Raw genomic sequence first — 23,138 nt, 5'->3', positions numbered from 1 at the left:
TCTCACTCTGTCACCCAGGCTGGAGTGCGGTGGCATGATCTCGGCTCACTGCACCCTCTGCCTCCTGGGTTCAAGCAATTCTCCTGCCTCAGCCTCCGAAGTAGCTGGGATTACAGGCACCCGCCACCACACCTGGCTAATTTTTCTTTATTTTTAGTAGAGACTGAGTTTCACCATGTTGGCCAGGCTGGTCTTAAAACTCCTGACCTTGTGATCCACCCGCCTCGGCTGCCCAAAGTTCTGGGATCATAGGCATGAGCCACTGCGCCCGGCCGAAAAGCAAAATTTTTATAAAAATCCTGATGTTTGGTTTTCTTGCAAGATCAACAGATCCAACAATATTGCGCCCCAGTTCCTGTGTGTCAGCAGTTGGCTAGAGGTCAGGAATTAGTGCCCTTTTTTTTTTTTTTTTTTTTGAGACAGAGTCTCACTCTGTCACCCAGGCTGGAGTGCAGTGGCGCCATCTTGGCTCATTGCAACCTCTGCCTCCCGGGTTCAAGCCATTCTCCAGCTTCAGCCTCCTGAGTAGTGGGGATTACAGGCTCCCACCATACCTGGCTAATTTTTTGTATTTTTTGGTTTTTTTTCCCAAGATGGAGTCTTGTTCTGTTGCCCAGGCTGGAGTGCAGTGGCATGATCTTGGCTCACTGCAACCTCCGCCTCCCAGGTTCAAGCAGTTCTCCTGCCTCAGCCTCCCAAGTAGCTAGGATTATAGGCATCTGCCACCACGCCTGGCTAATTTTTGTATTTTTAGTAGAGACGGGGTTTCACCATATTGGCCAGCCTGGTCTTGAACTCCTGACCTTGTGATCTGCCCTCCTTTGCCTCCCAAAGTGCTGAGATTACAGGCGTGAGCCACTGCACCCAGCCCTAATTTTCGCATTTTTAGTAGAGATGGGGTTTCAACATGTTGGCCAAACTGGTCTTTAACTCCTGACCTCAAGTCATCCACCCATTTTGGCCTCCCAAAGTGCTGGAATTACAGGTGTGAGCCACTGCACCTGGCCATATGAGTTCCTTTTTTTCTGTAGAAGGTAACATCTTCGTTTCACTATACCCATCAAAATTTTTCGGCTGGGCACGGTGGCTCAAGCCTGTAATCCCAGCACTTTGGGAGGCTGAGACGGGCGGATCACAAGGTCAGGAGATCGAGACCATCCTGGCTAACACGGTGAAACCCCGTCTCTACTGCAAAAAAACTAGCCAGGTGAGGTGGCGGGCGCCTGTAGTCCCAGCTACTGGGGAGGCTGAGGCAGGAGAATGGCGTGAACCCGGGAGGCGGAGCTTGCAGTGAGCTGAGATCCGGCCACTGCACTCCAGCCTGGGTGACAGAGCAAGACTCCATCTCAAAAAAAAAAAAAAAAAAAAAAAATTTTCCTGGCCAGGCACAATGGCTCAAACCTGTAATCCCAGCACTTTGGGAGGCCAAGTCGAGTGGATCTCTTGATCCCAGGAGTTTGATAGCAGCCTGGCCATTATGGTGAGACCCCCATCTCTACAAAAAATAAAAAAATTAGCTGGGTGTGGTAGTGTATTCCTGTAGTCCTAGCTACTTGGGAAATTGAAGTGGGAGAACCTTTCTCCTCCCAAAAAGTGGAGGTTGCAAATGAGCTGAGATAACACCACCACACTCCATCCAGCTTGGGTAACAGAGTAAGACCCTGTTTTTTTTTTTTTTTTTTTTTGAGACGGAGTCTCACTCTGTTGCCCAGGCTGGAGTGCAGTGGTGCCATCTCAGCTCATTGCAAGCTCCACCTCCCAGGTTCACGCCATTCTCCTGCCTCAGCCTCCCGAGTAGCTGGGACTACAGGCGCCTGCCACCATGCCCGGCTAACTTTTTGTATGTTTAGTAGAGACAGGGTTTCACCATGTTAGCCAGGATGGTCTCGATCTCCTGACCTCGTGATCTGCCCACCTCGGCCTCCCAAAGTGCTGGTGGGATTACAGGTGTGAGCTACCGCGCCTGGCCTGAGTAAGACCTTTTTCAAGGAAAAAAAAATTTTTTTTTCCCTTTGCTCTCTAGTTGCTCTAAACCAAGTCTGTACTTAAGAGCATATGGTTGAAAGATTAACTCTGGAGGCAGAGGGACATCAGTTTGAATCCCCATTTGTCTCTTCTTAACTGTGTGACTTATGCAAGTCACTAGAAGTCTCTGAGCTTGTTTTTCCATCTGTAAAATGAAGATAATACTATTTACTTTATAGACTTGTATGATAAGATGAAGTATAAGAAGCTTAGCAGGCCGGGCGTGGTGGCTCAAGCCTGTAATCCCAGCACTTTGGGAGGCCGAGATGGGCGGATCACGAGGTCAGGAGATCAAGACCGTCCTGGCTAACCCAGTGAAACCCCGTCTCTACTAAAAAATACAAAAAACTAGCCGGGCAAGGTGGTGGGCGCCTGTAGTCCCAGCTACTCGGGAGGCTGAGGCAGGAGAATGGCGTGAACCTGGGAGGCGGAGTTTGCAGTGAGCTGAGATCCGGCCACTGCGCTCCAGCCTGGGCGACAGAGTGAGACTCCGTCTCAAAAAAAAAAGAAGCTTAGCATAGTATTTGCCATGGAGTAAGTGCTCAGTAAATATGTAAATAAAAATAAGTAGGCCGGGCGCAGTGGCTCAGCCTGTAATCCCAGCACTTTGGGAGTCCAAGGTGGGTGGATCACGAGGTCAGGAGATCGAGACCATCCTGGCTAACACAGTGAAACCCCGTCTCTACTAAAAATACAAAAAAAAATTAGCCGGGCGTGGTGGCAGGCGCCTGTAGTCCCAGCTACTCGGGAGGCTGAGGCAGGAGAATGGCGTGAACCCGGGAGGCGGAGCTTGCAGTGAGCCGAAATCGCACCAGTGCACTCCAGCCCGGGCAACAGAGCGAGACTCCATCTCAAAAAAATAATAAGTAGGCCAGCTATGGTGGCTCATACCTTTTTTAATCCCAGCAGTTTGGGAGGCTGATGAAGGAGGATTGCTTGAGCCCAGGAGTTCGAGACCTGGGCAACATGCGAAAACACCCCACCCATCTCTTTTTTTTGAGATGGTCTCACTGTGTCGCCCAGGCTGGAGTGCAGTGGCATGATCTCGACTCACTGCAACCTCCACCTCCTGGGTTCAAGCGATTCTCCTGTCTCAGCCTCCAGAGTAGAGTAGCTGGGACTACAGGCACATGCCACCATGCCTGGCTAATTTTTGTATTTTTAGTAGAGACCAAGTTTCACCATGTTGGCCAGGCTGGTCTCGAACGCCTGACCTCAAGTGATCCACCCACCTCAGCCTCCCAAAGTGCTGGAATTATAGGCGTAAGCCACCATGCCTGGCCGACTCCATCTCTTAAAAAAAAAAAGAAAAAAAAAAAGGCTAGGTAGGTGTGATGGCATGTGCTGGTAGCCCTGGCTAGTCAGTGAGAGGCAGAGGTGGGAGCATCACTTGAGCCCAGGAGGCCAAGGCTGCAGTCAGCTGTGATCACACCATTGCATTCCAGTCTGGGTGACTGAGTGAGATCCTGCCTCAAAATTAAGTAACTAAGTAAGTAAACTTTAATGTCTTTTTACTGAGTTAAAAGCACAAAGTACCCAATTCCCTTCATTGAGGTTTTCATCACATAACCCAAACTTATCACCTTGGGGTGTAGTGTCTTCCTTTATCCCTGAAGAATATGAAACCTGTTCATGATTTGTCTTCCTATTCCACAGGCAGGCCCAATGCCGAAACACATTGCATTCATAATGGACGGGAACCGTCGCTATGCCAAGAAGTGCCAGGTGGAGCGGCAGGAAGGCCACTCACAGGGCTTCAACAAGCTAGCTGAGGTGGGTTTGTATGGCAGAGCCCAAAGTGAATAGTCTGTGGAGAGGTGGATTATAGCTAGAAAACCAGGCTCTGAGTTTGCTGTGGTTGAAGAGTGTTTTGTGTATCTGTCTCTGTGTTTTACTGTTTGCTTGCTAGCTATAGGTCTCATCTTGACATTGGCCAGATGTGGTTGCTTATGCCTGTAATCCCACACTTTGGGAGGCCGAGGCAGGAGGATTGCTTGAGCCCAGGGATTCAGGACCAGCCTGGGCAACATAGTCAAACCCTGTCTCTACAAAAAAAATTTAAAAATTAGCCAGACTTGGTGGTGCACACCTGTGCCTCCAGCTACTCAGGAGGCTGAGGTGGGAGGACTATCTGAGCCCAGGAAGCTTGAGGCGGCAGTGAACAGAGATTGTGCCACTGTACTCTAGCCTGGGTGACAGAGTGACACCATCTCAAGAAAAAAAAAAAATGACATTAACAAAGAAGTAATCATCCAGTGAATGACCATAAAATATTGGAAATAGGAACAAAATTGCCTCTTCTTATTTTAATAAATCAACAGTTTATATTCTATGCCTCATCCAATCCTTATTGTATGCTCTACATGACTTAACATTAATAAAATTGCATCTGTAGCTTCGGTAACCTTATTTTTTAACATTTTGGTTTTGTTTGTTTGAGACAGCGTCTCGCTCTGTTGCCCAGGCTGGAGTGCAGTGGCATGATCTCTGCTCACTGCAACCTCCACCTCCCGGGTTCAAGTGATTTTCTTCCTCAGCCTCCTGAGTAGTTGAGATTGAACACCTGTCACCACATCCAACTAATTCTTTTGTATTTTGAGAGAGATGAGGTTTCACCATGTTGGCCAGGCTGTTCTCGAACTTCTGACCTCAAGTGATCCACCCCCATCAGCCTCCCAAAGTGCTGGGGTTACAGTCATGAGCCACTGTGCCCGGCCAACATTTGGGGAAGCATTTTTTAAGGTGTATATATAAGCTTTCTAACTGTATATTTCAATGACTATAGAACATTTTATCAAGAGGATCTGATACAATTTAACTGCTCCACTATTACTTGACATTACAATAAACATTATAAATAGTACTGTTTCACCCTGGGCAACATGGTGAGATCCTGTCTCTACAAAAAAAAAAAAAAAAAAAAAAATTAGCCAAGCATGGTGGTGCATGCCTGTGGTCCCAGCTACTTATGGGACTGAGGTGGAAGGATCACTTGAACCCTGGAGGTTGAGGCTGCAGTGAGCTATGTTCATGTCACCACACTCCAGCCTGGTGACAGAGCAAGACCTTGTCTGAAAAAAAAAAGTACTCTTTTTGGATAAATTCTTAGAAGTGACATTTCTGGATGAACATTGGGTGACTATTCATTCTGCTTTGGCAAGGCTGACAGGTTTCTCAGGACGCAGATCTTTCAGTGCTAAAACTGGTGAAAGTCCCCAGCAAACCAGGACATCACTCTACACAGAGGTCATGAACATTTTGTGGTATAATGCATGTTATAAATTGGAAAACATTAAGTTTAACAAAAGAATGGAATATGACAATCTTGGTGAAAGTTTTAAGAAGAATGGAGGGCCGGGAGCAGTGGCTCACGCCTGTAATCCCAGCACTTTGGGAGGCCGAGGCACACGGATCATGAGGTCAGAAGATCAAGACTATCCTGGCTAACACAGTGAAACCCCATCTCTACTAAAAATACAAAAAACTAGCCGGGCGTGGTGGCAGGCACCTGTAATCCCAGCTACTCAGGAGGCTGAGGCAGGAGAATGGCATGAACCCGAGAGGCGGAGCTTGCAGTGAGCTGAGATTACATCACTGCACTCCAGCCTAAGCAACAGAGTGAGACTCCGTCTCAAAAAAAAAAAAAAGAATGGAAATATGGTCTGTAGTTCACAGGTCCCAGTATCCTGGCACAAGGGCACAGCGTGATGCCAGGGCTGTGATGTTTTTTTCTTGAATGAGTGGCAGTGGGGTTCTCACTAACACTTTGTAGAAGTCTTTACTTTATGGAGTTTGTTGACTCTGGCTTCTGTTTTGTAACTGAGAGGCAGTTTTGCCTAATGCTTAAGAGCTTAAGCTCTGGAGTCCCTCAGAACTCATTGGCACCCCTGCTCTGTCACTGTCTGGCTTTGCGACCTGCAGTGAGTTATGTAGCTTCCTTTTGCCTCAGTTTCTTCATCTATGAAACAAGGTTAGCAATCTCTCTCAGTAGATTATTTGAAGATAAATAAGATGGCACAATGGAAAGCATGTAGCACAGGCCCTGACATAAAGGAAGTGCTCAAAAATCAAACTTGTTATTAGCAATTATATTGACTGATGTCAGTGGTGGGTTCCAACCCAGATGTGCCATCCACAGTGGCTGCCTTGCAAGGTCTTTAGAGCCTGAGACTGTTCAAGTGTCAGGTTCTCACTGGTAATTTTCCTAAGATAACAATAGATTTGTTTGCTTGTATGTTTGTTAAGGGGTTAGAGAGGTAGCTCTTTAGCTTTGTTTCTTCTGTTCTCCATCTCTCAACATTTCTCCAGCTCTCTATCTCTCAACATTGTTCTTCACCTCTCAGCATTGTTCTCCACCTTTAGTGGTACAGGATTAGAGCAGCCCCAAAGGACTAAGTTTTTTTCTTTTCTTTTTTTTTTTGAGACGGAGTCTCGCTCTGTCGCCCAGACTGGAGTGCAGTGGCGCGATCTCGGCTCACTGCAAGCTCCGCCTCCCGGGTTCACGCCATTCTCCTGCCTCAGCCTCCCGAGTAGCTGGGACTACAGGCGCCCGCCACCAAGCCCGGCTAATTTCTTTTTGTATTTTTAGTAGAGACGGGGTTTCACCGTGTTAGCCAGGATGGTCTCGATCTCCTGACCTCGTGATCCGCCCGCCTCGGCCTCCCAAAGTGCTGGGATTACAGGCTTGAGCCACCGCGCCCGGCCCTTTTTTTTTTTTTTTTTTTTGAGATGGAGTCTTGCTCTGTCACCCAGGCTAGGGTGCAGTGGCGTGATCTCAGCTCACTACAACCTCCGCCTCCCGGGTTCAAGCGATTCTCCTGCCTCAGCCTGCCGAGTAGCTGGGATTACAGGTGCGTGCCACCACTCCTGGCTAATTTTTGTGTTTTTAATAGAGACGGAGTTTCATCATGTTAGCCAGGCTGGTCACAAACTCCTGACCTCGTGATCTGCCCCCCGTGGCCTAAGTGCTGGGATTACAGGTGTGAGCCACCGCGCCCAGCCAGGACTAAGTTTAAGTGTGAGTTTCATTTTTTCTTTTTTTTGAGACAGAGTCGCTCTCTCTGTCGCCCAGGTTGGAGTACAGTGGCGCGATCTTGGCTCACTGCAACCTCTGCCTCCCAGGTTCGAGGGATTTTCCTGCCTCAGCCTCCTGACTAGCTGGGATTTCAGGCCTGCGTCACCACGCCCAGCTAATTTTTGCATTTTTAGTAGAGATGGGGTTTCACCATGTTGGTCAGGCTGGTCTTGAACTCCTGACCTCGTGATCCTCCCACCTCGGCCTCCCAAAGTGCTGGGATTATAGGCATGAGCCACCATGCCTCGCCTGTTTTTTTTGAGTCAAAGTCTCGCTCTGTAGCCCAGGCTGGAGTACAGTGGTAAGATCTCTGCTCACCACAGCCTGTGCCTCCCGGGTTCAAGCAATTCTCCTGCCTCAACCTCCCAAGTAGCTGGGATTACAGGCATGCGCCATTGCACCCAGCTAAGTTTTTGTATTTTTAGTAGAGATGGGGTTTTACCATGTTGGCCAGGCTGGTCTTGAACTCCCGACCTCAGGTAATCCGCTCACCTCGGCCTCCCAAAGTGCTAGGGTTACAGGTGTGACCCACCGCACCCAGCCAGTTTCATTTCTTTTTGAATTATAATTTCATATGGTGAAATGCACAGATTTTAGGTTTTGACAATGCATTCATTTAACCCATACCCCTGTTGAGATATGAGACATTTCCTGCTGGGCGCAGTGGCTCATGCCTGTAATCCTACCACTTTGGGAGGCCGAGGCAGGCAGATCACCTGAGGTCAGGAGTTCGAGACCAGCCTGGCCAGCATGGCGAAATCTGTCTCTGCTAAAAATACAAAAAGTTAGCCGGGTGTGGTGGCACATGCCTGTAGGCCACCTACTCGGGAGGCTGAGGCAGGAGAATCACTTGAACGTAGGAGGTGGAGGTTGTAGTGAGCCAAGATTGTAGCACTGCACTCCAGCCTGGGTGACAGAGCGAGATTCCACCAAAAAACAAACAAAAAAAAAACAAAAAGATGTAGGACATTTCTATCTCTCCAAAAAGTTCCCTGGTGCCCTTTCTCAATCAACTTCTGTTCCACCTCCTCCTTTTCTTCTCTAGGCAACTACTGTTCTGATTTCTGTAACTATAAATTTGTTTTTCCTGTTCTAGAACTCCATATAATGGAATCAGACAGTTGAGTTGAGGATTTTTGACATATTCTTCAACTCTGAGCCTGTTTTATCATCTGTAAAGTAGGCATGAAAACAGCAGTGTCATTTTAAAGTGGGTGTTCAAAGAATCGAATGAAATTATGTGAAACCCCTTTGCAGGCTATTAAATGTTACACAGCTGTCCAGTTATTGCTTTTTTTCTTTTGACTCATCAGCCTCCCAACCTACCAGAATAATGAAGTTACGCTGTGAGTAATAACACCTTGTGTTTTTATATTGTTCGTTAACCACCTTGTAAGGGATGGATTGTGATTCCTATTACAGGTAAGGAGACTTAAACCTAGAGAGATTAAGTGATTTGATTCTAGTCACATAAGTGCATGATGGACTCAGGGACTAGAACCTAGGTCTTTACACTCTCAGTGCAGAGTTCTTTCTTGTAATGCACAATGCCATCAGCATTCACTAAGATCACATTTTTCAGTTTCTTCAATGGTGGTTTTCTCCTTGTTTGATTCATTAATTCTAACATAAACACTGATGTTATCCTAGCTTCACCCAGCTTTGGGAGGAGAAAAGTCTGCCTCCCATCTCCAGCTCTGAGTCAGGACCAAAAAGTACCTCTTATTTCCCTTCCCACTCTTCCTTGTATCCTAGCTCCTTGCCTTCTCCCCTCTCAGACTCTGCGGTGGTGTTTGAACCTGGGCATCCTAGAGGTGACGGTCTACGCATTCAGCATTGAGAACTTCAAACGCTCCAAGAGTGAGGTAGACGGGCTTATGGATCTGGCTCGGCAGAAGTTCAGCCGCTTGATGGAAGAACAGTAAGATGCTATCAGAGGGGAGAGTATGTTCTTCCACCACCCCCAGCCTTATCCTAACCCTTGAAATTCTGTTATCTGAGGCTTACTTAAGGGACTCCCAACTCTTTTTAATGTTGGTTAGACATCTTGGGTGGCAAATATCAGAAATACAAGATAGTCTTTCATTCTTTATTTCTTCCATTTTTTTTAAATTAAAAAAGGGGCATTTATTTGAGGATATTGAGGTGTGTCACATGATTTAAGAACAAGTACAGCCAACCTCAAGCAAAACTGAAACCAGGAATTAAACCCACTAGGTAGAACCTCTATATTCATTTATTTCCATCTCTCTCTGCAGACCAGTTTTCTCTGCCTTAAAAGAGCAACCCAGAATCAATAAAATCCCTTAATTGGGATCCCTAAATTCTATCAGATTTCTACCCCAGAGCCAATAAACTATGGCCAAGGAAGTGGAGTTAAAGAAAACATTAAGGAAGTCATTTTCTGCTGCACAGTGAACCCTAAAAAGTTTCTGTACTCCCCCTGCATAGTCTTTTGGGAGGGATGGGATGATGCATAAGAGACAATTATGGGGAAGCGTCAGTACCATTCTTAGCTGTCAGTAAGTTTAGGCTTAACTTAGGGAATAAAGCCAGAGAGGGGCAAAGACGAAGTTCAGTGGAGACTGCTTGCTTCAAAGTATGGAGCCCTTACCAGCCAGAATTGCCCAAAAGCCTTAGTTACAACTGTTGTGTGCCCAGCTCCTACCTATACCAGGAAGATGAGAGAACAGTGAGCCTAGAACTCCAGTGAAGGTAAGCCTAGAACAATGGGTGGTAGGGAGGGTAGCCAGGCTTCCTTCTGTCTATATTAGGATGGTGAGATTCTGGGCTACAGACATTGCTCCCTGGTCCCCAGCAGAGCCTGTGTGGCTCAGAGTTTACACCTAAGGAGCCGGGGATGGAGGCATGGGGGGCACATCCCACTAATCTTACCTTTTTAAAGTGCTTACTATATGCCAGGCTTTGAGCCTAAAATATATTCTTACTCATCCTGTAATCACATGACAAAGATATTATTGGCCCATTTTTAGAGAGAAGGAAAGTAGAAATCAAAGAAGTTAAGGCATATATCCTGGGTCACACAGCTATCAGGCAGAGCCAAAGTGCACACCTGGGTCTTTCTGACTCCAGAGCTGAGCTATCATCTACACTGTGCTCTGAGAGACAGGCCATCTTACAATTCCTGCAAGATCAAAATGCACGGCAGAAGAGATGCTAATGACATTGCTCTGATCAGTTAATAGTAGAGAAAATGGACTTCGTTTATCATGAAGTCCTGGCGAAAGCAAGAAGAAACCTCAGAGGTGCTTTACCATTAATGTGCCACAGACCCCAAGGTCTGAGGAGGTGTAGAAAGAACCCAGTGGGAGTAGGGTAGAGGGTGCTGAGTTGCATTTACCTATTTTATGTATTAGGCTTCTGTGTAGAATTTGATTTGAAGAAAGGGTTCTTTGGCTGAAAGAAAGTGGGAAAACCACTGGCCTTATTCTGTTTCATCAGTTGGGAAACAAAACCCTGGTAAAGAGAAGAGGTTGAGCAGGGTGGCTCGCACCTGTAATCCCAGCGCTTTGGGAGGCCAAGGAGGGTGGATTGCTTGAGTCCAGGAATTTGCTTGAGTCCAGCCTAGGCAACATGGCAAAACCCCATCTCTACAAGAAAATACAAAAAAAATTAACTGAGGATGGTGGCACATGCCTGTAATCCCAGCTACACGGGAGGCTGAAGAGGGAGGCTCACTTGAGTCTGGGGAGGTTGAGGCTTCAATGAGCTGTCATTGAACCACTATCTTCCATCCTGGGCAACAGAGTGAGATGCTGTCTCAAAAAATTAATTCATTAAAATAAAAATAAGTAAATTAAAAATTTAAAAAACAGAAGACGAGGGCTCACGCCTGGTCACACATCAAGCTAGTGGCAGAACTATACCACAAGCTAGTAGGAAGAGCTGAATCAAGGTCTTCTAGTATACTTCCTTCTATTAAGCTCCCATTTTCCAAACGTGAAGCATTTGGTTTCTTCATAGCATTTCCGGATGAGAGAAACTGGTTGAATTCATTGTCACCATATGCAGAGTTTGGGAGTTATTGTATGGAAGCAATATAATGTCATAATTAAGAAGACAAGCTCTGGAGGCTGACTTCCTATGTACAAATCCTGGTTCTCCATTAATCAACTGTCCGAACAAATTACCTAACGTCCCTGTGCCTCAGCTTCCTCATCTGTAAAAGGGGAATAATAATGGTATATAACTCAGAGGTTGGTGTAAGAATGGAATGTGTTGGTACATGTAAAGCACTTAGACCAATATCTGGAATTTAGTAAACATAGAATGTTAGCTGTCACCATTATCATCATATTTCACTAGAACGTAACAAAAGTAACCAATAATACAGCTCCTTCCCTTGAGGAGTTTACTCACTTCTCAAATGGGACTTCACAGATACATAAAATGCAACTTCCCAAAAAGGACACATGAGGTTGTGTAATGTATAGTAAAGAGTTTGGGTTCTTTTTGTTTTGTTTTGTTTTGTTTTGTTTTGTTTTGTTTTTTGAGACGGAGTCTCGCTCTGTCGCCCAGGCTGGAGTGCAGTGGCGCGATCTCGGCTCACTGCAAGCTCCGCCTCCTGGGTTTACGCCATTCTCCTGCCTCAGCCTCCTGAGTAGCTGGGACTACAGGCGCCCGCCACCGCGCCCGGCTAATTTTTTGTATTTTTAGTAGAGACGGGGTTTCACCGTGGTCTCGATCTCCTGACCTTGTGATCCGCCCGCCTCGGCCTCCCAAAGTGCTGGGATTACAGGCGTGAGCCACCGCGCCCGGCCAGAGTTTGGGTTCTTGCTGGACATGGTGGCTCACACCTGTAATCCTAGCACTGTGGGAGGCTCAGGCAGGAGGATCACTTGACGCCAGGAGTTTGAGACCACCTTGGGCAACATAGTGAGACCTCATCTTTACAAGAAATACAAAAATTAGCCGGGCATGGTGGTGTACACCTTTAGTCCCAGCTACTTGGGAAGCTGTGGCAGGAGGATCGCTTGAGCTCAGGATTTGGAAGTTATATTGAACCATGAGTATACCGCTGCACTCCAGTCTGGGTGAGGGTAAGACCCTGTCTCCAAAAAAGGAAACAAACAAACAACAAAAAAAAAAGAGTTTGGGACTGAGCGCTGTGGCTCATGCCTGTAATCTCAGCTCTTTGGGAGACCGAGGCAGGCAGCTCACTTGAGGTCAAGAGTTCGAGACCAGCCTGGCCAACATAGTGAAACCCCGTCTCTACTAAAAATACAAAAATTAGCCAGGCATGGTGGCGGGTGCCTGTAATCCCAGCTACTTGGGAGGCTGAAGTGGGAAGATCGCTTGAACCTGGGAGGTGGAGGTTGCAGTGAGCTGAGATCACACCACTGCACTCCAGCCTGGGTGACAGAGCAAGAGTCCGTCTCAAGAAAAATAATTTGGGTTCTCAAGTCAGACAGACAGCATTTCAATCCTAACAGAGCACTTGATGGCTGTATGACCTTGGGCAGTCCCCATCTGACTGTCCTGTCTGAGCCTCGGCACTGAAGTAAGCTTTCAGAGTTGTTGAGGGGATGCAAGCATGTAGAACAGTGTCTGACACACAGGAAAGCCCTCAAAAAACTGGTTGTCAGTTATTACCTGAGCACCTTGCTCTCTCCAGCTCAGCAGGGGCCCTATCCCAATGCTGCCTCTTTTCCCTGATCAGGGAGAAACTGCAGAAGCATGGGGTGTGTATCCGGGTCCTGGGCGACCTGCATTTGTTACCCTTGGATCTCCAGGAGCTGATTGCACAAGCTGTACAGGCCACAAAGAACTACAACAAGTAAGTTCTCAGATTTCCCTGTAGGGAGCTGTTTCAATATTTGATTCCCTGCTGGCTTTAGGGAGACGACCTGGGCTTTTCTTGGTCTAGATTGGTGCAACGGGCAATGAGAGAGTAGGTTGAGCAGCTTAGAGACTTTCTCCTGACTGCAGGGCACACCAGACATGATTCTGCAATAACATGTTATATGTGTGTATACTGACACATATGCATAGTTTCCTCCTTTCTGTGCCTACCCCCCACCAAGTAAATGTGTATGTGTGTATATGTATATATGTTTTTACTTGACAGGGGATGGGATCAGAATACAACAGTTCTTATCCCTGTCTTTGAAGACAGATCCTTCAAGAAATTCTTTTTCTGTTACACTCCTTTAACCTATGGATAGGATGACCTTGGGAGGTCATACAGACCTACGGGGAATAGAATTCAATAATCCAAACTCCGTGATGTTTGAAACATAACATGTATTTTGGCAGTGGACTTGTATTTTTTTTTTTTTTTTTTTTTTTAGACGGAGTCTCGCTCTGTCGCCCAGGCTGGAGTGCAGTGGCCGGATCTCAGCTCACTGCAAGCTCCACCTCCCGGGTTTGCGCCATTCTCCTGCCTCAGCCTCCCGAGTAGCTGGGACTACAGGCGCCTGCCACCTTGCCCGGCTAGTTTTTTGTATTTTTTTTAGTAGAGACGGGGTTTCACCGCGTTAGCCAGGATGGTCTTGATCTCCTGACCTCGTGATCCGCCCGTCTCGGCCTCCCAAAGTGCTGGGATTACAGGCTTGAGCCACCGCGCCCGGCCTTTTTTTTTTTTTTTTTTTGAGACGGAGTCTAGTTCTGTCGCCCAGGCTGGAGTGCAGTGGCGCGATCTCGGCTCACTGCAAGCTCCACCTCCCGGGTTCACGCCATTCTCCTGCCTCAGCCTCCCGAGTAGCTGGGACTACAGGCGCCCACCACCGCGCTCAGCTAATTTTTTGTATTTTTAGTAGAGACGGGGTTTCACTGTGATCTCTATCTCCTGACCTCGTGATCTGCCCGCCTCGGCCTCCCAAAGTGCGGGCGTGAGCCACCGCGCCCGGCCAGTGGACTTGTTTTACACCAAACCTCCTTCCTATTTTCCTTTGTTTGTGCCAATGTCACAGTGGAATCTTCCTCTGAAAGCCGGTGTACAGTAGAAGAGGAGAGGGTTAGGAGGACAATAGGAGCTATTTAGTGGCTGGGCACAGTGTCTCACGCCTGTAATCCTAGGCAGGTGAATCACCTGAGGTCAGGAGTTCAAGACCAGCCTGGCCAACATGGTGAAACCCTGTCTCTACTAAAAATACAAAAATTAGCTGGGCGTGGTGGTGTGCGCCTGTAATCCCAGCTACTTGGGAGGCTGAGGCAGAAGAATCACTTGAACCCAGGAGGCAGAGGTTGCAGTGAGTCGAGATCACGCCACTGCACTCCAGCCTGGACAACAAGAGCAAAACTCTGTCTCAAAAAAAAAAGGAGCCATTTAGTACTTGTCTTATTATAAAACTAGTTACATGTTTATTCCAAGAAAACTTGGAAACCACAAAAAATTCATAATTTCACCTTTCAGAGGTATCCACGGTTAACATTTGGTGTGTATTTGTTTTTCTAGGGAAAGGCTGGAAGGGCTGCTCTGTAATCAGTGACTTCAGTCATCATTCCCTGTCCCCCTTTGGTAAATTATTCTCTTCTTCCCTCCTCAGGTGTTTCCTGAATGTCTGTTTTGCATACACATCCCGTCATGAGATCAGCAATGCTGTGAGAGAGATGGCGTGGGGGGTGGAGCAAGGCCTGTTGGATCCCAGGTATCCCGAGTTGTTTTGCATGGTAATTACTAAGGAAAACAAGCCTGGGTCAGCATGGCAGCTCATGCCTGTAATCCCAGCACATTAGGAGGCTTAGGTGGGCAGTCCATTTGAGGCAGGCCAGGAATTCAAGACCAGCCTGGCCAACATGGCAAAACTCCATCTCTTAAACAACAACAACAAAAAAACTAGGCCTGTACCAAACCATAAAACCCCTCTGTGCCATGTACTTGGCCAGAGGTCTAATTAGGGGAGCATGTGGAAAGATTTTTTTTGTTTTTGAGATGGAGTCTTGCTCGGTCGCCCAGGCTGGAGTGCAGTGGCCGGATCTCAGCTCACTGCAAGCTCCACCTCCCGGGTTCACGCCATTCTCCTGCCTCAGCCTCCCGAGTAGCTGGGACTACATGCACCTGCCACCTCGCCCGGCTAGTTTTTTGTATTTTTTAGTAGAGATGGGGTTTCACCGTGTTAGCCAGGATGGTCTCGATCTCCTGACCTCGTGATCCACCCATCTCGGCCTCCCAAAGTGCTGGGATTACAGGCTTGAGCCACCGTGCCCGGCCATGTGGAAAGATTTAAGGGGATCTCCCAAATTTAGAGATTAGGATTGGCTTATTACAACCTGCTTCAGAACTACAGTTCACCACACACCAAGAAACCCCAGAGAAAAAGCAAAGCAGATGACAAAGCCATGTTATTATTCCTTTACAAATTACACCCTCCTGGCCCTTTGGTAGTGTTTTTCCAAGAATGACTTTTCATGAATGCAGTTTGTTGGGGCTAGAGTTCTTTAGGTCTCTCATGTTCTAGTTTCACACAAGATTCAGGTGATTTTCTTTTCTTTTTTTTTTTTTTTTTTTTTTTTTTTTTGAGACGGAGTCTCGCTCTGTTGCCCAGGCTGGAGTGCAGTGGCCGGATCTCAGCTCGCTGCAAGCTCCGCCTCCCGGGTCTACGCCATTCTCCTGCCTCAGCCTCCTGAGTAGCTGGGACTACAGGCGCCCGCCACCTCGCCCGGCTAGTTTTTTTTTTTTTTTTTTTGTATTTTTAGTAGAGACGGGGTTTCACCGTGTTAGCCAGGATGGTCTCGATCTCCTGACCTCGTGATCCACCCGTCTCGGCCTCCCAAAGTGCTGGGATTACAGGCTTGAGCCACCGCGCCCGGCCCAGGTGATTTTCTTTTCTTTTCTTTTCTTCTTTTTTTTTTTTGTGAGACAAAGTCTCATTTTGTCGCCCAGGCTGGAGTCCAGTGATGTGATCTTGTGTCACTGCAACCTTCACCTCCCAGGTTCAAGCCATTCTTCTGCCTCAGCTTCCCAAGTAGCTGGGGCTACAGGCGTGCGCCACCATGCACAGCTGATTTTTGTATTTTTAGTCGAGACAGTTTTCACCATATTGGTCAGGCTGGTCTCGAACCCCTGACCTCATGATCCGCCCACCCCCTCCCAAAGTGTTGAGCTTACAGGCGTGAGCCACCACGCCCGGCGAATTCAGGTATTTTTCAAAAAGAAAATTATTAATTGTTGTCAACATAGTGGAATCCTAATTATTAGAGCTGGAGGGACTTTTTAAGCCATTTAAATATTTGGTCCCTCTCACATTATTGTTCATATAACTTTCAATATTTGTAAACTAATAGCAATAATATAATAATAGTAACAAAAAATAACCCAGGAGATATGTTGTGTTCTGTATTTCATTAAGTCATTAACCTTATGTGTGACAGATTCAAGGCTATTACCCATGTTGTAGATGAGAAAACTGAGTTCAGCATTGAAGTGAATTGCCCAGTTTTACTATACTAGTAAGTGCCAGAGCTGGGACTCATATCTAAAGCTGTTTGATTTTAGGATTCTTATCCTTTACCTCTATTATGTGGGATCTTGGGAACCAGGACTTTTTCTGGTTCCCTTCCCAATTTGATTGACCTAGGAAACTAGATTAAAAATCAAAAAGTTTACTTGGTGAGAATAGAATTAGATAAAAAGGAAAGGAGACAGTTTTTGAGGCTATTTTATGAATGCCTCTCCTTCCTAACAGCTGGGTGACATTTCTCTGTCACATAGTTCATTCATTCAACAAATATTTTATTTTTATTTTTTATTTTTTTGTAGATGGAGTCTCGCTCTGTCTCCAGGCTGGAGTACAATGGCATGATCTTGGCTCACTGCAGCCTCGGCCTCCTGGGTTCCAGCAATTCTTCCACCTCAGCTTCCCAAGTAGCTGGGATTATAGGCGCACACCACCACGCCCAGCTAATTTTTTGTACTTTTTAGTAGAGATGGGGTTTCACCATTTTGTCCAGGCTGGTCTCAAACTCCCGACCTCAAGTGATCTGTCTGCCTCAGCCTCCCAAAGTGCTGGGATTCCAGGCATGAGGCAGCACTCCTGGCCTATTTTTATTTTTATTTTGAGACAGGGACTCGCTCTATCACCCAGGTTGGAGTGCAGTGGTGTGATCTCAGCCCACTGTATTCTGTGCCTCCCAGGCTCAAGCAACCCTCCCACTTCAACCTTCCAAGTAGCTGGGACTACAGGTGTGTGCCACCATGCTCAGCTAATTCTTTTTTGGAGACAGAGTCTCTTGCCCAGGCTGGAGTACAATGGTGCAGTCTCGGCTCACTGCAACCTTCGCATCCTGGGCTCAAGCGATTCTCCTGCTTCAGCCTTCCGAGTAGCTGGGATTACAGTGGCATGTCACCATGTCCGGCTAATTTTTGTATTTTAGTAGGGACGGGGTTTCACTATGTTGACCAGGCTGGTCTCGAACTCCCGACCTCAGGTAATCCACCCACCTCAGCCTCCCAAAGTACTGGGATTACAGGCACGAACTACCACACCTGGCCAGTCAGCTAATTTTTTTTTTTTTTTTTTTCTTTGAGACAGAGTCTTGCTCTGTCGCCCAGGCTGGGGTGCAGATCTTGGCTCACTGCAAGCTCCACCTCCCAGGTTCACGCCATTCTCCTGCCTCAGCCTCCCGAGTAGCTGGGACTACAGGCGCCCACCACCACGCCTGGCTAATTTTTTGTATTTTTAGTAGAGATGGGGTTTTACGTGTTAGCCAGGATGGTCTCGATCTCCTGACCTCGTGATCTGTCTGCCTTGGCCTCCCAAAGTGCTGGGATGACAGGCGTGAGCCACCGCACCCGGACCCTACTCGGCTAATTTTTTAATCCAATATTTATTTATTTTTTTTTGAGACTCGCTTTGTTACCCAGGCTGGAGTGCAATGGGGTGATCTAAGCACACTGCAACACCCACCTCCCAGATTCAAGTGATTCTTGTGCCTCAGCCTCCTGAATAGCTAGGATTACAGGCATGCGCCACCTCGCCAAGTTAATTTTTGTATGTTTAGTAGAGATGAGGTTTCACCATGTTGGCCAGGCTAGTCTTGAGCTCCTGACTTCAAGTGATCCACCTGCCTCAGCCTCCCAAAGTTCTGAGATTACAGGCGTGAGCCACTGCGCCTGGCCTCTTAATTCAAATATTTTTTAAGTGTGCACTATAGGTAGGCACATTGCTGTACATAGGGGATAAAAATACATATTTCCTGCCTCATGGAGCTCTGGTAAAGGAAAAAAACATTAATGAAGATTATGCAAGTTAGCATAAAATTATAATGGTGACAACTGGTATAAAGGCAGTGGTGCATGGTACAACAAGAATTTTTCTTTCTGAATTTTCTTTTTTTGTTTCGTTTTGTTTTGTTTTTGTTTTTTTGTTTTGAGACAATGCCTCTCTCTGTTGCCCAGACTAGAGTGCAGTGGCGTGATCTTGGCTCACTGTAACCTCCATCTCCCAGGTTCAAGTGATTCTCCTACTTCAGCCTCCCAAATAGCTGGGATTACAGGCAGCCACCCCCATGCCCAGCTAATTTTTGTATTTTTTAGTTGAGATGAGGTTTCACCATCTTGGCCAGGCTGGTCTCAAACTCCTGACCTCAAATGATCCACCGACCTAGGCTTCCCATAATGCTAGGATTACAGGCGTGAGCCATCTCGCCTGACCCTTTTTTTTTTTTTTTAGCTTTTTTACCCGACTTGCAAACTAAACAAGAATTTATAAGAAGAAGAATGGACCCAGTAGGGAAGGCTCCCTGAGAAAATGATAAGTGATCTAAGGAGGAGGAATAAGCAATAACCAGGGTAAGAGGCAGGAGAGTGAGGAGTTCCTTGGTTGCTAAAAAGTTATTGGAACAATTTAAGTAGAGAATACCTGGAAGGCAGCTTGGATTATGGTGGTGGTGGTAGAGTGGTGCTGGTAGTGGTGCTGACGTAATAGACTATGCAAAGAGTTATGAAGTAGCAGCCGGGCGTGGTGGTAATCCCAGCACTTCGGGAGGCCAAGGTGGGTGGATCACCTGAGGTCAGGAGTTCAAGACCAACCTGGCCAACATGGTGAACCCCTGTCTCTACTAAAAATACAAAAAACAGTGTGGTGGCATGCACCTGTAATCTCAGCTACTCAGGAGGCTGAGGCAGGAGAATTGCTTGAACCCAGGAGGCGGAGGTTGCAGAGAGCCAAGATCGCACCATTGCATTCCAGCCTGGATGACAAAGTGAGACTCTGTCTCAAAAAAAAAAAAAAAAGTTATGAAGTAGCTAAAATCAATAGGATTTAATTGACTGACTCTGGGGAAAGGAGTGTTAAGGGTGTCTCCAGGGTTTTAGACTTATATTACAATGAATAGTGGTGCCCTTCACCGTGCTAGGTAACCCTGAAAGAAAATCCAGGAGTTTGGTTTTGGATATCCCGTACATGTTGAACAGAGATGTCAGTTCAACAGTTCAGAGAGGGGTTGGTATAGTCAGGTCAACAGTTCAGACAGGGTTTATCTCTGTCACCAGTATGGAAGCCATCTGTGTGTAAGGCAACCTGAGCAAAGAGGGGATGACAAAGCTAAGGAGAGTCTGTCTATCTGTCTATTTATCTATTTAGAGATGGTCTCACCCTGTCTCCTAGGCTGGAGTGCAGTGGGGCAATCAAAGCTCACTGCAGCCTGGAACTCCTGGTCTCAAAGGAGCCTCTCAAGTACCTACTACTACAGGTGTGCACCACCGTGCCCAGCTAACTTTTTATATTTAGTTTTTGTAAAAACAGGGTCTGATTTTGTTGCCCAGGATGGTCTTGAACTCCTGGCCTCAAGTGGTCTTCCTGCCCTGGCCTCCCAAAATGCTGAGATTACAGGCGTGAGCCACTCTGCCCTGCCTGCAAAGGAGTGAGTGAGAAGAAGAGAGAGCCTAGGATGGTGTTTTTGAGGAACTCTGCCCTTTACTGGCTGGGTAGAGGAGAATAAACTTTATAAGCAAAAAAATAAAACAAAACAAAACAAAATACACACACACAAAAGCAGGAAGAAAACCAGGGCAGCCAGCATTACATAAGCCAAGAAAAGAGGGAGTGTATTGGTGTAGGTTGGGAAGGGGTAGGGCACCCATGGAAACAATGGTGTCAAATGCTGTAGAGAGGTCAATTAACATGTAGAGTGAAAATTAGCTGTTGGTAAAACAATTAAGAGACTGGTGGAGTTGACGGGTAGCAGGCAAGAGGATGAGACAGAAAAGGGGTATAGGAATAGAAGCATGTTTTTGATAATTTTAAAATTCTTAGTTTGGAGGTAGTTACATAGTTCATTATATTTTTGTGCTTTATAATGAATATGTTTCAAATGTTCTTGGGTGTATGAAATAAATATTAAGGGACAAGTGTTGACTCTAGAGTGAAAGAAAGCCATTTGACAAGCAGATCTAATATGCATTATGCCTAGGACTCTGATCTTGACTCCTAGTCCAGCATGCTCTACCCTCATACCACATTGCAGTAACCACTGACCTTATCTCCTGCTTCTTGTCCAGCAAGTTTTTCCATATCCTTCTCTGTCCTGCATGGTTTAGTAACTTGCCTCTATGGGGTTAGTTATGCAGACAGGGTGTGGGCTGGGCAGTATCACCAGGGTCAGGAGGCCAATATCTCAACCCACCAACTCCTGAAACTTAGTGTGCTCAGACTGGGCTAATCAGGGCCTGAGGCAGTATACTTTATATTATTCAAATTTAGACAAACCTACATTTATAACAAAGTCAGTGCATTAATTACAATTAGGTTCTATGCTTCAAATAGCTGGAATTTTCCTGCTTTCTCACATCACCATCCAACTCCTCATTCTTATTTCTTCCAGGGTGTGTGTGTGTGTGTATGTATATATTTTTGTGTTTTTGTTTCTTTGAGATGGAGTCTTGCTCTGTTGCCCAGGGTGAAATGCAGTGGCGTGCTCTCGGCTCACTGCAACCTCCACCTTATAGGTTCAAGTGATTCTCGTGCCTCAGCCTCCTGAGTAGCTAGGATTACAGGCGCACACCACCACACTTGGATTTTTTTTTTTTTTTTTTTTTTTTTGAGACGGAGTTTCGCTCTGTCACTCAGGCTGGAGTGCAGTGGCGCGATCTTGGCTCACTGCAACCTCTGCCTCCTGGGTTCACGCCATTTTCCTGCCTCAGCCTCCTGAGTAGCTGGGAATACAGGGGTCCGCCACCATGCCCGGCTAATTTTTTTGTGTTTTTAGTAGAAATGGGGTTTCACCATGTTAGCCAGGATGGTCTCGATCTCCTGACCTCGCGATCTGCCCTCCTTGGCCTCCCAAAGTGCTGGGATCACACCCAGCTATTTTTTTAATATTTAGTAGAGATGGGGTTTCACCATGTTGACCAGGCTGATCTCAAACTCCTGACCTCAAGTGATCTGCCCACCTTGGCCTCCAAAAGTCCTGGGATTACAGGTGTGAGCCATAGCACCTGGCCTGTTTTGTTTTGTTTTTGAGACAGGGTTTCACTCTGTTGCTGAGGCTGAAGTGCAGTGGTATGAACATGGCTCACTGCAGCCTAGACCTCCTGGGCTCAAGAGATCCCTTCACCTCAGCTTCCTATTTGGGACCACAGGTGCCTCCTACCACATCTGGCTAATTTTTTGACTTCTTTGTAGAGACAGGGTCTTGCCATGTTGTCCAGGCTGGTCTCAAACTCCTGGGCTCAAGTGATCCTCCTGCCTTGGCCTCTCAAAGTGCTGGGATTACAGGTTTGAACCACTGCACCTGACCCAGGTATATATGTATATTTTTAGCAGTTAAATTTTTTTTTTTTTTTTGAGACGGAGTCTCACTCTATCTCCCAGGCTGGAGTGCAGTGGCGCAGTCTCAGCTCACTGCAAGCTCCGCCTCCCGGGTTCAAGCAATTCTCCCACCCCAGCCTCCTGAGTAGCTGGGACTACAGGCGCCCACCACCGCGCCCGGCTAATTTTTTTGTATTTTTAGTAGAGACGGGGTTTCACCGTGTTAGCCAGGATGGTCTCGATCTCCTGACCTCGTGATCTGCCCGCCTCAGCCTCCCAAAGTGCTAGGATTACAGGCGTGAGCCACCATGCCCGGCCAGCAGTTAAATTAATAGATTGTTTTGTAAGTCTGGAAATTATAGAAGAAGGAACTAGACTGAGACCAAAGGATAGTTAATAAATTCTATTCCACCATTACCTTGAATGGGCTACTTGACTCCCTGTAGGCCTCTGTCTTTCTTATAAAACAATAGTGTTAATAGTAATTGCTAACACTTACTGAGCATTTACTCTGTTCCAAGCATTAAGTATTCCACATACGTTTATCCTTAGACCCTATAAGGTATATACTGTTTTTATGCCCATTTTAAAGTGAGAATACTGAGACATGGATAACTTGTGCAAGTTCACATAGTTGGCAAACCTTGGGGCCAAGATTTCAACCTAGCTTCAGAGCCTGTGTTCTCATTCACTGGTATATTGACTTCCTCATAGGAAAGTTGAAATGAACAATAAGGCAGTAAAAAAGAAAAAATTAGATGTGCATGGTGGCTTATGCCTATAATCCCAGGACTTTGGAAGGCTGAGGCAGGAAGATCGCTTGAGCCCTGGAGTTTAAGAGCAGCCCTGGCAACACAGCAAGACCCTGTCTCTACAAAAATAAAACAGTTAGCTGGGTGTTCTGGCACACGCCTGTAGCTACTTGGGAGGCCGAGTGAGGATGATTACTTGAGCCCAGCAGGTCGAGGTTGCAATGAGCTGTGGTTGCACCATTGCTCTCTAGCCTGAACAACAGAGTGAAACCCTGTCTCAAACACACACACACACACACACACACACACACACACTCACTTTTGACATAAGTATTTACAACACATGAAGTCACATAATGAATAGTTTACACTTTGACTCATGCTTTTTTCTTTTTTCTTTTTTTTTTTTTTTGAGACGGAGTCTTGCTCTGTCACCCAGGCTGGAGTGCAGTGGCCGGATCTCAGCTCACTGCAAGCTCCGCCTCCCGGGTTTACGCCGTTCTCCTGCCTCAGCCTCCCAAGTAGCTGGGACTACAGGCGCCCGCCACCTCGCCCGGCTAGTTTTTTTGTATTTTT

At 46.7% G+C, this 23,138-nt stretch overlaps 1 protein-coding gene across 16 annotated transcripts in view; it reads left to right on the top strand.

Annotated features, from left to right (window-relative positions):
* Positions 1–23,138, top strand: part of DHDDS (dehydrodolichyl diphosphate synthase subunit) — a 44,722-nt gene that overhangs the window by 2,738 nt on the left and 18,846 nt on the right. For 7 of the 16 annotated variants that reach the window (XM_074015750.1, XM_015440205.4, XM_015440196.4 and 4 more), the window contains exons 3-6: positions 3,682–3,798; positions 8,878–9,020; positions 12,780–12,896; positions 14,608–14,709. In XM_074015750.1, the coding sequence (XP_073871851.1) occupies positions 3,682–3,798; positions 8,878–9,020; positions 12,780–12,896; positions 14,608–14,709 (479 nt within the window). The remainder of the gene's footprint in view (positions 1–3,681; positions 3,799–8,877; positions 9,021–12,779; positions 12,897–14,607; positions 14,710–23,138) is intronic. The other 9 variants (XM_045377208.3, XM_074015742.1, XM_074015751.1 and 6 more) reach the window with 2 other exon arrangements.

This window comes from Macaca fascicularis, chromosome 1 (assembly GCF_037993035.2).
Source record: "Macaca fascicularis isolate 582-1 chromosome 1, T2T-MFA8v1.1".
NCBI classification, from domain to species: Eukaryota; Metazoa; Chordata; class Mammalia; order Primates; family Cercopithecidae; genus Macaca; species Macaca fascicularis.
Note: the sequence above shows the minus strand (reverse complement) of the source record. Positions and strands in the feature narration are given on the sequence as shown.